Source organism: Arachis duranensis, chromosome 2 (genome assembly GCF_000817695.3).
Source record: "Arachis duranensis cultivar V14167 chromosome 2, aradu.V14167.gnm2.J7QH, whole genome shotgun sequence".
In the NCBI taxonomy this organism is placed as follows: Eukaryota; Viridiplantae; Streptophyta; class Magnoliopsida; order Fabales; family Fabaceae; genus Arachis; species Arachis duranensis.
Window position 1 is genome coordinate 15,153,044 of NC_029773.3, and position 14,985 is coordinate 15,168,028.

General features: G+C 39.2%; 2 protein-coding genes across 3 annotated transcripts in view; both read right to left on the minus strand.

The window, feature by feature from the left end:
- LOC107473747 (uncharacterized) overlaps positions 1-3,130 on the minus strand; it is a 9,072-nt gene extending 5,942 nt beyond the window's left edge. The window contains exons 1-4 of the mRNA XM_052257753.1: positions 3,054-3,130; positions 2,745-2,862; positions 2,438-2,500; positions 2,221-2,326 (exon numbers count right to left, since the gene is read on the minus strand). Coding sequence (XP_052113713.1) covers positions 2,221-2,326; positions 2,438-2,500; positions 2,745-2,862; positions 3,054-3,130 — 364 coding nt within the window. The remainder of the gene's footprint in view (positions 1-2,220; positions 2,327-2,437; positions 2,501-2,744; positions 2,863-3,053) is intronic.
- The window catches only part of LOC107473735 (uncharacterized), a 37,858-nt gene that overhangs the window by 6,135 nt on the left and 16,738 nt on the right, over positions 1-14,985 (minus strand). Inside the window, exons 13-15 of one of the 2 annotated variants that reach the window (XM_052256843.1) lie at positions 3,892-4,116; positions 3,752-3,809; positions 3,536-3,609 (exon numbers count right to left, since the gene is read on the minus strand). In XM_052256843.1, coding sequence (XP_052112803.1) covers positions 3,762-3,809; positions 3,892-4,116 — 273 coding nt within the window. In that variant the 3' untranslated portion in view covers positions 3,536-3,609; positions 3,752-3,761. Of the gene's footprint in view, positions 1-3,535; positions 3,610-3,751; positions 3,810-3,891; positions 4,117-14,985 lie in introns of those variants that run through there. The other variant, XM_052256844.1, reaches the window with a different exon arrangement.

Genomic DNA, 14,985 nt, shown 5'->3' on the forward strand with positions numbered 1-14,985 from the left:
CGTTTAACTCCCATTTGGGTGCCAGTTCCGGCGTTTAACGCTGGAAATCTTGAAGGTGACTTTGAACGCCAGTTTGGGCCAACAAATCTTGGGTAAGGTATGGACTATCATATATTGCTGGAAAGCCCAGGATGTCTACTTTCCAACGCCGTTGAGAGCGCGCCAATTGGGCTTCTGTAGCTCCAGAAAATCCACTTCGAGTGCAGGGAGGTCAGAATCCAACAGCATCTGCAGTCCTTTTTAGTCTCTGAATCAGATTTTTGCTCAGGTCCCTCAATTTCAGCCAGAAAATACCTGAAATCACAGAAAAACACACAAACTCATAGTAAAGTCCAGAAAAGTGAATTTTAACTAAAAACTAATGAAAATATACTAAAAACTAACTAGATCATACTAAAAACATACTAAAAACAATGCCAAAAAGCGTACAAATTATCCGCTCATCACCAAGCCAGTTAGAATAAGAGAAATGAAGCGAAGATAAAGTAACTAGGCAAGCACTAAAATACACTTCAGCTTGTTTATTTACAGTTCGCACTAATTAATGCCAACTGATTTCATTGATGATTACCACATACAGAAATTCATAATGTATAAATCTCTCAGCACTAAGAATTAACATTTAGATTATAATATTATTTAGTCCAATTTCCAGAGATGACAATCACTTCTCTATTAAGTTTAATTATCAGCATTAAATAAAGCTACAATTGGGTAGATAAGTAAAGCTACTAAGTTCATAGTTCAAGAACTACACTGAATTATTATTTATTGGTACTAAAAAGTAATAACAACCTGGAAGCAATGAATTTTTCTATGTTCTCACAACTTGAATGCCATTCCTGGTCTGTGAAGTAATTGACAATCGCTTCTACGCAATCATTCAAAAGCACTAATAAACCTTGAAACTGGCGATCTAGAAATAGACATATAATAATTTCAATGAGTTCTTCAGCTTCTACAACAGAAAATACTGGCCTTTTACTCCTGCAGTTAGAATAAAAAGGCGTAAGTTGAAATTGTCACATCAATAAACAAGGATGTCAAATCATAAATCAAGTCCCAAAATCATTTGTCTAATTTTTGAATCATGAATCATAAGACACCACCAGTCAAATACACATTAATAAAAGAGCTTAAACTAATAAGGATTTACTCCTCAAATGTGCAAAATATATACTGAAGTTTCAAATAAACACTTAATCACAAATCACTAAGGTACATTAGACATCAGTGATGGTAAAAAAACTATGATACGCCATAAGTCATAAGTAAACACTTAATCCTTCTATTCTTTAAGCCAATTCTTTAAGTGTGCCAAAGGTAATAAAGTAACAGAAAACCAATTCACATGATCGTCTAAGTAGACACATTGTTGTGGCTTACCATATTAAACAACAAGCAGTGACAAATTTGAGCCAGGCTCTAATATTTTGGGGTGGTTCTCCAGTGTCGGAATCTAGGAGACAGACAGATTTTCTTAGAAGGATGGAAATAAATATATGTAGCAATGTCTTTGTTGTTACACATGAAATATTGCAAATATCTCAACATAGTTACCTAAATTTTTGGGTTCACCACTGGATGAAAATTCAAAAAGAAACCCATAAGTGTCAAGAGCTGTTCTCAAATCTGAGTACTCAGGAAACAAACCAATTTCGACAGGCAATTGATCAACCTAAAAATAATGATTCTGTATTTAATACTAAAATATCAATTGAAAAATATATTTAAACGAAACATGCTCAGTCAAAATTGTTACTGCTACAACCATCATCTATCATTACCAAAAGAAAACATAACAAACATGTCTTTACCTCTTTTCTAGAAGAGAGAATTGCACGCCAAAAGTCAGAGGATGAGTTTCGAAGTTCTTCATTTAATGAATATAACACTGAACGAACAAAACAAATATAGATGAGCAACAATATTACTGCTATGCTTAAAGCTGGTAACAACATAACATGAGACTAAACTTTCACTCACTTGTGTTGAAGGACCAAATGGCTACTGGTTTTTCTATATGACCACAGAGGAATGTTAATTTTAGAAGCCAACCATTGATGAGCAATCCTTCAAGAAAGTTATCACCTGAAACAACGCAGCATCCTGACTTAAATCAGGCACTACTTGGTATTTTGCAATTCTAAAAGGAAATGGCCTATGAGTTGACATAAAGTGCCAAAAATACTGACTGAACAAACAAAATGGCATGGCAACCTTTTTCGACTGCCAATTCCACCACAGAATTCAGCTCACTGTTCAAAAATGACTGCAGAAGGTTGCAGGTTCCAAGCTCAGGAAATTCCAGCGGTGGAAAGGCTTTCTGCATCTCATGAAAAGAAACATCCCTATTCTCATACATCCAAGCTTAAAACCAACATCAAGCCATACATAGATGATAGATGATATCAGAGAATTGCGTTAGTATAATAACCTTATCTGCAAACACTTTCACTCCCCAGAGAGGAATATCTTCTTCTTCACCAAAATCTTTCAACTGCACAGAACAATCCAAGTGATTGCTAATGAATGACAAACAATAAAGATAACAAGACTTTTCCCACCAAGTGGAATAAAATCATTAAAATCTAAATAGTAATCGACAATGAAGAAATAAAGGCAAAATAATAACATTACAAAAATAAGAACAAGGGGAATAAACTATTTTGCCTGATTTTCACACTTCTCAAAAAGTTCTGTCAAGCTTCCCTGGGATCTTCATCATCATCATAGGAACTTGCATCCTTCTTAGCCTTTTTTGTCTTTGACTTTTTCTGCTCATTCTGTTCTTCTTTGAGCTTTCTCTGTTCTCTTAAAAGATCAGTAAGAATATCATCCAACCCAATAACCTTCTTCCTCCTAATCCACACTCAAAATTTTCCATAAGTTAGTAGTAAGCAACATTTACCGACCCAACCCTAAGTAATCTAAATCAAATCATGTACTTGGTTTTTGAAGTTAGATAATAGAAACTATTAAACCCTAAAATCTCCTGTAACCAAAAAAATGAAATGTTAAAAATAAACACTTTGAAGAGGGAAAAAAGGTACCTTTTATTGCTAACTATGGGTGGGGATTTGAGAAATTCATCCTCTAACTCGAAATTCAAAGGGTCGTTGACGTCCATCGTTTGTCTTTATTAACTGCAGGTTAAGGTGGATAGGATTTGTGCTTAGCAGAGAGGAGAATTTGAATGAAATAAGTGGCAAAGTGAAGAAGCATGCTCATTCCAATTTCAATCTTTGATGGCCTTTTTAATATTATGCTTACAAAACGGGTCCAAACGATTTTTTGGAGGGAAAATATGTTTATCTTTGTTGCCAACTTAAAGACAAAGAAATGCAACGTGAGATGTAGCTTTGGTTAAAAGAGTTTGATTGATATACAATGGATTTTACAAATGCATGGCATTTAACAAATGCTAATTGGATAAAAGGTAGATAATTCATAATTGTCAGCTACTTATATCTTAGATATTGATTCATGCCACCCAACAAGAATAAAAAATATCCGGGATTCTGAAGAACCTCGGTCAAAATAAGGTTGCAGAAGCCATGCTACTTCAATCTTGCAAACTCTCACCCTTCAAAATATGGTCCTTTAAGGCTACACAAAAAGAAAGAATGTTATGAGAAACAATGACACCAAAAAAATTCTTGTCTTTATCTTTTAACATGAACATCTTTGTTTATACTTTATAGTGTTCAGGTTTATCCATGAAGTGAATAGTATACTGTACAATACATACCAGAAACCAATTACTTGTAGATGGAGAAGTGCATAAGATATGCGGCCCTATGACGAACCTGTATAACAAAATAATTTCTTTGAATTTGATCACGCTGCAATCAAACCACAAGTTGATAATAAGAAAGACATTTCGTTCACCTTTGACGCATATGATCGTAGGTTCGATGCTGAAATCAAGCTAGAGCATTGTCTTAGAAAAAGACAGAACATTTCATAGATTACTGGATTGTCTTCGATTAATGAGTTGGACAAAACCCAGTTCTCTGTCAAAACTAGGTGAATGTACATCTTGAAGAAATCGCAACTTTTGTCTTTGAAGTTAATTGCCCTAAGCAATCTCAGGATGTCTTCTCCATTGTGGGCCTGACACAAAAACTGAATCAAGCTAACTTTCAAAAAGCTAAGATGCAAGCCCATACCTAGATTTTGGATATATGAATGCAATTAATTTTGTAGTGATAACTGTTGAGTTATGAGAGTGCATTTTGATTTTGCAATGATATTGACCAAAGATCCAAGAATGCATTAAAAAAAACTGCATATATATATGATAATTTGGAAATTAAACTAGTGGAAAATATTGAAACATGTAATAGTCCATCGAAACATTCATAAGTAGAACACAACTGAGTGGTAAAAGAGGAAGCAACATACTCCATCAAAACAGGAAAGTAGGTTCTGATACACCATGGCACTCTTAAGTTGCTTACAACGGGAGCTAGCTACCGGTATGCACTCAACAGATTGGATGCAATTCAAATCCTTTGAGACTCTGCATGTCCAAGCCAGTTAGAATAAGAGAAATGAAGCGAAGATAAAGTAACTGGGCAAGCACTAAAATACACTTTAGCTTGTTTATTTACAGTTCGCACTAATTAATGCCAACTGATTTCATTGATGATTACCACATACAGAAATTCAGAATGTATAAATATCTCAGCACTAAGAATTAACATTTAGATTATAATATTGTTTGGTCCAACTTCCAGAGATGACAATCACTTCTCTATTAAGTTTAATTATCAGCATTAAACAAAGCTACAATTGGGTAGATAAGTAAAGCTAATAAGTTCATAGTTCAAGAACTACACTGAATTATTATTTACTGGTACTAAAAAGTAATAACAACCTGGAAGCAATGAATTTTGCTATGTTCTCACAACTTGAATGCCATTCCTGGTCTGTGAAGTAATTGACAATCGCTTCTACGAAATCATTCAAAAGCACTAATAAACCTTGAAACTGGTGATCTAGAAAAAGACATATAATAATTTCAATGAGTTCTTCAGCTTCTACAACAGAAAATACTGGCCTTTTACTCCTGCAGTTAGAATAAAAAGGCGTAAGTTGACATTGTCACATCAATAAACAAGGATGTCAAATCATAAATCAAGTCCCAAAATCATTTGTCTAATTTTTGAATCATGAATCATAACACACCACCAGTCAAAAACAAATTAATAAAAGAGCTTAAAGTAATAAGGATTTACACCTTAAATGTGCAAAATATATACTAAAGTTTCAAATAAACACTTAATCACAAATCACTAAGGTACATTAGACATCAGTGATGGTAAAAAAACTATGATACGCCAAAAGTGATCAGTAAACACTTAATCCTTCTATTCTTTAAGCCAATTCTCTAAGTGTGCCAAAGGTAATAAAGTAACAGAAAACCAATTCACATGATCGTCTAAGTAGACACATTGTTGTGGCTTACCGTATTAAACAACAAGCAGTGGCAAATTTGAGCCAAGCTCTAATATTTTGGGGTGGTTCTCCAGTGTCAGAATCTAGGAGACAAACAGATTTTCTTAGAAGGATGGAAATAAATATATGTAGCAATGTCTTTATTGTTACACTTGAAATACTGTAAATATCTCAACATAGTTACCTATATTTTTGGGTTTACCACTGATGAAAATTCAAAAAGAAACCCATAAGTGTCAAGAGCTGTTCTCAAATCTGAGTACTCAGGAAACTAACTGATATGGTCACCTTTAATACGAGCTATAACTCGGCCTCATAACTGTTACTGGCCATCACCATAACTCGCCATCTGCCGTTATTGCTCGGCCCTTAGGAGCTATAACTCGGTGACATTAACACCATCATAACCGGCGTCCCAACGGTAAGATAAGATCGGTTACGAAACCGACAATTTATCATTTAGAATATAACGGACGAATATATATGTCTATAAAAGAAAGGTAAAGTATCTCTTTTGAGGATCATCTTTCTGAACTCGACACTACACTGACTTAAGCATTGGAGTGCCTTTGCAGGTACACTCCGCCCCCTTTGCATTGCTCGTACTCTTACACCTACAACGAAGATAAGGAACTCGGATTCTCAGAGGTGGACGTTCAGCCTTGTAGCATACAGCTCGGCTGATCTTGAGGAGTTGAGGCCGACCATTTTCCCAGGCAAGATCAATTGGCGCCCACCGTGGGGTCGAAGAAATCGTATTCTTTTCTTTTGGTCCCATCACTTCCGTCTGCATCCATGGCTGACACACCGCCTCCTTCATTATCCGAACTTATGCGAATGGTAGCTGAACTACAACAAGCCAATCAGCGAATGGCTGACGAGAACCAAATAATGGCTGCCCAAATTGCTGAAATAAATCATGCTCGGATTGAGCATGACGATGCTCATCACCAGCAACCAGAAGACGAGGAACATCAGTCCCAACCCACTCATGTTTCAGAGACCGCTCGACACGAGGACCCACGGCCCGAAGATGAAAAAGAAGAGTCCGAAGACCCTGTGGTTCCCTTCACGGATGAAGTTATGAACTTCGAACTGCCGAAGAGGTTCACTTTGCCGCTGACCCTCACGCCTTATGATGGACACGGAGACCCGAGGAAGTTTCTAAAGAAATTCCGATCAATAATGATCGTCAATGGTGCATCAGATACAGTTTTATGTCGTTGTTTTCCAAATTATTTAGACGGTCCTGCACTTGATTGGTTGTGTGCTTTGCCTGCAGGTTCCATTTCGCGTTTTCATCAGTTGGCGAAGTTATTTGAGGAGCATTTTGCCAGATCCGAAATATACTTGCACGATTCCGATTACTTGAACAACATCAAGCAAGGACCAAACGAAAGCTTAAAGGAATACATGACGCGCTTCACTAAGGTCGCAATCAGCATACCAGACCTCCATCCCGAAGTCCATCTGCACGCAATTAAAAGTGGTCTCCGACCTGGAAAGTTTCAGGAGACAATCGCAGTAGCCAAGCCGAGGACCCTGGCAGAATTTCGAGAGAAGGCAAAAGGACAAATTGATATCGAAGAACTTAGACAAGCTCGAAAGTCTGACAAATCACACTTCCGCGACGAAGATAGAGGTTCAACCACTAAGAAAAATTTCAAACTGACACCTCGATTTGATTCTTATACGCAGTTCAACACTAAGAGAGAAGACATAATCAAAGAGATCCTGCACTCAAAACTAATAAAGCCACCAAGAAAGGCAGGTACATACCAAGATGCGAAGAACGCGGACAAAATGAAATATTGCGCTTTCCACCAGAAGCATGGCCACAACACTGACGATTGCGTTGTCGCAAAAGACCTTCTAGAGCGACTAGCAAGACAAGGACACCTCGACAAATACATCGGTAGTCATATCCAAAAGCGCGGACCAAGCTCCACAACAAACAACCTCTCTGAACAAAGCCGAGGAAAAGAGAAGGCATCTTCAAGCCAATATGAAAGACCACGAGGTATAATCAATTGTATTTCAGGAGGATACGCCAGTGGAGGGCACTCGAACTCGGCGAGGAAAAGATCGTTCAAAGCCATATGTTCGGTAAACGGACCACAACAAGACGCAACAGTCACCAATCCACAACCCAAAGTCACTTTCACATACGCCGACTTCAACTCCAGTATACAAAATTTGGACGACCTTGTGGTGATAAACCTTCAGCTAGGAGATCTGTTAGTGAAAAAAGTTCTTTTGGACCCCGGGAGCAGTGCCGATGTCCTGTTTTACTCCACATTTCAAAAGATGAAGCTCAGCGACAACATGCTGCAGTCAACAGGAGGGGATTTGGTCGGCTTCTCAGGAGAACGAGTTCCAATACTCGGATCAGTGTGGTTACAAACCACACTGGGTGAGCATCCTCTTTCAAAAACTAATGATATTCAATATTTAGTCGTTGATTGTTTCAGTCCATATAACCTTATTCTTGGCCGACCTTTCTTAAATAAGTTCGGCGCCATTGTCTCTACCGTTCATCTCTGTGTAAAGTTTCCCCTACAGGATGACCAGGTTGTCACAATCCATGGAGATCATAAAGAGGCACGACAGTGTTACAACATCAGCATGAAGTTCCAAAACCGCTCAACACAACAAGTCAACAACGTTGATCTCAAACAAAAAGAGGAAACCATGGCCGACCTCGACCCAAGAGCTGATTTTCTCGAGCGTCCAAAACCATCTGATGACCTACAAAAAGTATACTTCAACAATGACCCTAACAAATTTACCTATGTAGGTACCTCAGTCGACACCACTGAGTTACAAGCCATAACGACCTTCCTGCAAGAAAACGCCGAGCTTTTTGCCTGGACACCTTCAGACATGCCCGGTATTGATCCACAGATTATCAGTCATAAACTAGCAATAAACTCGGGAGTCCGACCAGTACAACAAAAGAAACAAAAACTCGGCGAAGAAAAGAGGAGAGCATCACTAGAAGAAACACAAAAGCTCATCAACGCCAACTTTATCAAAGAAATCAGATTCACTACCTAGTTAGCCAATGTGGTAATGGTAAGAAAACAAAACGGTAAGTGGCGCATGTGCGTCGACTTCACCGATTTAAACAAAGCATGTCCAAAGGATTCTTACCTACTACCATCCATAGACTCTTTAGTAGACAATGCATCAGGCTACGCTACTTTAAGTTTTATGGATGCGTATTTAGGGTATAATCAAATACTCATGCACCCCTCCGATCAAGATAAAACAGCTTTTATCACTGATTTCGGTAATTATTGTTATAAAGTTATGCCATTTGGATTAAAGAACGTAGGTGCAACTTACCAACGCCTTATGGATAAAGTGTTCGCCAAACAAATTGGCAGAAACATCGAAGTTTATGTCGACGATATGGTCGCCAAAACAAAAATCGGAGATAATCACATCAGCGACCTTCGAGAAATATTCGGCCAAATCCGCAAGTACAACATACGTCTCAATCCCGAGAAATGTGCCTTCGCCGTTCAAGGGGGTAAGTTTTTAGGTTTTTTGCTAACGTGCAGGGGAATACATGCAAATCCAGATAAATGCCGAGCAGTGCTAGACATGGCCAGCCCTAAAACAGTCAAAGAAGTTCAACGTCTCACAGGACGCCTTGCCGCACTTTCCATATTTGTTCCCTGTTTAGCTTCAACTTCTATTCCCTTTTTCCAAACAATTAAAAAGAAAAATAGATTTGAATGGAACGACGATTGTGAGAAAGCCTTTTTGAAATTAAAAACAACTCTCTCACAACCGCCGATTTTACAAAAACCCAGACAAGGGGAATATTTATTTCTATATCTGTCAGTTACTGATTGGGCGATAAGTTCGGCCCTTGTAACAGAGAGAAACAAAGTTCAGCATCCGATATACTTTGTCAGTAAGACCCTCCAGCATGCCGAACTAAATTATCCAAGGATCGAGAAGCTCGCACTAGCACTAATATTCTCGGCGCGACGTCTCCGACCTTACTTCCAGAGCCACGTTATCCACGTCAGAACCGATCACCCACTAAGACAAGTGTTACATAAACCAGAAATTTCAGGACGGCTCATAAAATGGGCAATCGAACTATCTGAGTTCGATATCCGATACCAATCCAGAGGACTGATCAAATCACAATTTCTAGCAGATTTCATCACCGAGTTTACAATGCCATCCGGAGAAGATCATGCAAAGCAATGGATCTTATATGTCGACGGCTCTTCAAATAATGAGGGTTGTGGAGCAGGAATTCGTCGGGAAGCCGACGATGGCTTCATATTAGAACATTCCATACACTTAGCTTTCAAAGCCAGCAAAAACCAATCCGAGTATGAAGCACTACTCGCTGGACTCCGACTCTGTTTAGATCTCCAAATCTCAAACATCAAGGTATATTGCGATTCTTTGCTGGTGGTACAGCAGGTAAACGACCATTTTCAGGTAAAAGATCCTCTACTCTCTAAATACATGCTATCAGTAAAAAAATTATTAACAAAATTTGTAAAATTTGAAATAGAACATATACCACGCGAAAAAAATCAGAGGGCAGATATCTTATCCAAACTCGGCAGCACACAATCCGAGTTATCCACACTACAACAGTCCACAATAACATCACCCACTGTTACTCTGACAAATGTGTTAAGTGTTACACAGGTTAAAGATTGGAGGGACGACCTTATACACTATTTACAAACAGGTTCTATACCAGAGGGGGTCGAGAATGATAAAAAGTTCAGATGACGAGCATCTTCCTTCACAATACTCCATGGAACATTGTATCGACGAGGATATACTCGCCCTCTACTCAAATGCCTCAACAAGTCAGAAGCTGACATAGCATTAGCAGAGGTACATGAAGGAATCTGTGGCACACATACAGGAGCCCGGAGCCTAGCATCAAAAATCCTCCGAGCTGGATTTTTTTGGCCGACATTGAAACAGGACAGCCAGCAAAAAATTAGATCATGCCACAATTGCCAACGACACGCACCACTGATACACATACCTGTCGAGCAAATGCATCACTCAGACATCAGCTGGCCGTTTAACCAATGGGGTTTGGATATACTCGGGCCGTTCCCTACGGCACCGGGCTAGGTAAAATTTCTTATTGTCGGCATTGACTATTTCTCCAAATGGGTGGAAGCCCAACCTTTAGCAAAAATAACATCTCAACAAATGATTTCATTCGTTTGGAAAAACATTATTTGCCGTTTCGGGATACCTCAACATATCACAACTGACAACGGTCGCCAGTTTGCCGATCAGAAGTTTCAATCTTTTTTGCAGAATCTCAAAATAAGACAACACTTCACATCTGTTGAACATCCTCAAACGAACGGGCTAGCCGAGGCCGCAAATAAGGTCATCCTGCATGCACTAAAGAAAAAGCTAGATGACGCCAAAGGCCTATGGGCCGAACTAATACCTGAAGTCCTTTGGGAATACAATACCACCCCACAAACATCAACAAAAGAAACGCCCTTCAGGCTGGTATACGGATCGGAAGCCATGATCCCCCTGGAGATCTCCCAGAAATCAATCCGAACTCAAATCAACAATCAAGACGAAGCTCGGAGATCCGAGCTGGATATCATCGAAGAGGTTAGAGACATCGCCACCTTGAAGCAACGAGCGGCGCAGCAAGCAATTGCTCGACAATACAACAAGTCAGTCAGAAGCAGATCATTCGAGAAAGGAGACTTAGTCCTCCGTAAAACCGAAACTGCTCGGAAGCCACCGACACACGGAAAGCTCGCAGCCAATTGGGACGGCCCATTCCGAGTATCAGAAGTACTCGGCCAAGGAGCATACAAGCTAGAATCACTAGATGGTAAACTCATACCTAGTACAAGGAACATATCTTCCTTAAAGAAATTTTACAGTTAAAAGACAGGGACAGGCTGGTACTCTTTTTCCTACTACCAAGATTTTATCCCAAAGGGTTTTGCTTGGAGAGGTTTTAACGAGGCTAGCCTACCTGCACCTTTGTATTTAAAAGGTTCAAAATGACTCTGAATATACAGAAGACGCATATTATTTTCTTCATCAAACAACTATGCGACTAATATTATCAATCAAATATAACTCTATCAATATAGTTCAGACAAAGCCCAATACAAGTCTAAGCTACAAACCTGCCATTGTCAGGTAACGTCATCAAAAACAATGCCAATAAGCTCGGAAAACTTTCCGACGAATAACAAACAGCTTTGATAAAAAGCAACACTTTCAAAATTCAAACACGTCAATTCAACAAAGTTCAAAACACACAAAATTAACTATTACATATGCAAAAGAAATTCAAATAAGTTTCTAACAAAACACATCAAACATTATCGGCTTCATCTTCTACATCCCCATCATCTTCGATCAGCTGACCATCTCGAACAATCTTTCCAGGATCCATCCCCGAAAGATCGGCATCTGGAACCAAAAACTTAACCTGCAACCTTGCTCTTTCGAAACCTTCAATAAACGAATCCAATATCTCATCAGCCTTTTTCTTCTCCATATCCTTAAATTGAGTAGTAACCTCAATCAGACGAGTTTGCAGGTTCACCAGATCACTTTCCTTTTTCTTCAAATCTTCCACATCTTTAGAATAACTTTCTTTAGTCTCCTTCAGCAACTTCTCCATCTCGGTCAACCGCACTTGAAGCTCAGCAGCAATACTCTTACTCTTAACCAACTCCTCCTTCAAAACAGAAACCTCTCCTTTTTCTACAGCAACCCTCTTATTCTTCAACTCTTGGCTACGCCCAAGACTTGCAAGGCGCAAACCAACAACCTACAGAAAAGAATAAACCAAAAAGGTCATACGATTCCCAAAAGAAGAGTAAAGAAAAAACAGTAGGTCATTACCTGCATATACTGCCCAATAGCCATATCCCCAACTTCCTCTGCAAGAGTAACATCAGCCGACGATTGGCAATACTCGTCCACCACAACCATATAGGGATACTCCTTCTCCCACACCGAAAATGCCTCACTTTGTTCAGAAATTTCATGTAGCCTTTTTTGATTACCCATAAAAGCCTGTATCTCTTCCAAAGGAACCCCTACCTCCTTTTCATCAGACTCATCGGATAAGTCAACAAGGTCGGACTTCTTTCTCTTCTTCACAATCACCTTCCTCCGACCTTGACGAGGCTACGTAACCTCGCCAGCAACAGCAACTTTCTCAACATTCGACGACGATACCTCCTTCTCCAGATTCTTATTCTTGAAACGCGTCCTCAAAGACGTAGCCGAAACGCCAGGGTATTTACCGCCTGTGAAAGCAAAACAACATCAGAAATATGGCAAGAAGCAATAAAACACCTTAGCAACAACCTTATAACTCACCCAAATAATCTACCACAGCATCTTTATCCTCCTCCCACTTCAGAAGCTCATACATTGAAATCAGGTCCCCACGACCAATATTTTCAACAAGAAACTCAATCACACAAACATTCCTCGGAGAGATAACCTCAGGACCGAGTATATTTTGGGGTTCCGAACACCAATACAACGGAAACTTCTCACCCAGATTTTCATCAACGAAAAAAGGAAAATATTTTTCCAAAGCCCTAACCTTTAAATACATCTCTTTAAAATCTTTGAAAGAAGATTTGTACAATTTGAAAATGCCAAAACCAGGGGTGCTATTGAAGTTTATCCAACCACCTTTCCACACCCCTTTGGCTTGAAATAATGAAAAGAAAAGATCAACAGACGGCACCACTTCCAGAAACTCCATCAGAATTTCAAAAGAACGAAGAAAGGCCCACCCATTTGGATGAAGCTGCGACGGAGCGCAGTTTAACTGCCTCAGGACCTGACATTCGAAATCAGTAAAGGGTAATCTAACTCTCAACTCCTCAAGAACGCAGCTATACATATAGAAGAATTTAAACCCACTACCCCGGTGATAAACCCTATCATCAACACTATAGGACAGCAACTCAACACCAACCCCAGAATTCTGCCTCACCAACTTACTCGCATCCACCTCCTTAACGGCGGCTTCATCACAGAATAATGACACCCGAGACTTCACATCATCACCAACCCAGTCATAAGACCAGTCTATCTCATCCTTCCTCTCCTTCTCAAACCCCATTACAAACAGCAAACAAACATGCAACAAAGAAATAGAAAGAAACAAGGGAAGAAAAGAATTAGAAGAACACAGACGTGACCATACCTCTCTTGCTCATTCTTCACACAAGAAGCAGAAAACCAAAAATGCCCAAAATACCAATCGGCAGAAACAATTAATCACAAACAAAAAACGCTCCAAATATCACCTTTGCATCAATCACATCAAACGGCGAAAGAGCATTGGAAACCATCAAAACATTAATGAAGTTCCCACTCCTTCTCTCTCCTGCACGAAAGGGGCGCACAATTTCCCACGTGGCACAGATGGGAAGTTAATTTAATGAAGTACGTTGAACTGGGGGCTCACTCAATAACCCACTTTACCGAGTTATAACTCATCACAAAAGCTCAACCTGCTTCATTAAAAAACTTTCCTCAGGCTAAGCTTGGGGGCTGTGATATGGTCACCTTTAATACGAGCTATAACTCGGTCTCATAACCGTTACTTGCCATCACCATAACTCGCCATCTGCCGTTATTGCTCGGCCCTTATGAGCTATAACTCGGTGACATTAACACCATCATAACCGGCGTCCCAACGGTAAGATAAGATCGGTTACGAAACCGACAATTTATCATTTAGAATATAACGGACGAATATATATGTCTATAAAAGAAAGGTAAAGTATCTCTTTTGAGGATCATCTTTCTGAACTCGACACTACACTGACTTAAGCATTAGAGTGCCTTTGCAGGTACACTCCGCCCCCTTTGCATTGCTCGTACTCTTACACCTACAACGAAGATAAGGAACTCGGATTCTCAGAGGTGGACGTTCAGCCTTGTAGCATACAGCTCGGCTGATCTTGAGGAGTTGAGGCCGACCATTTTCCCAGGCAAGATCACTAACCAATTTCGATAGGCAATTGATCAACCTAAAAATAATGATTCTGTATTTAATACTAAAATATCAATTGAAAATAGATTTAAACGAAACATGCTCAGTCAAAATTGTTACTGTAACAAACATGTCTTGGCCTCTTTTCTAGAAGAGAGAACTGCACGCCAAAAGTTAGAGGATGAGTTTCGAAGTTCTTCATTTAATGAATATAACACTGAATGAACAAAACAAAAATAGATGAGTAACAATATTATTGCTATGCTTAAAGCTGGTAACAACATAACATGAGACTAAACTTTCACTCACTTGTGTTGAAGGACCAAATGGCTACTGTTTTTTCTATATGACCACAGAGGAATGCTAATTGGAAGCCAACCATTGATGAGTAATCCTTCAAGAAAGTTATCATCTGAAACAACGCAACATCTTGACTTAAATCAGGCACTACTTGATATTTTGCAATTTTAAAAGGAAATGGCCTATGAGTTGACAAAAAGTGC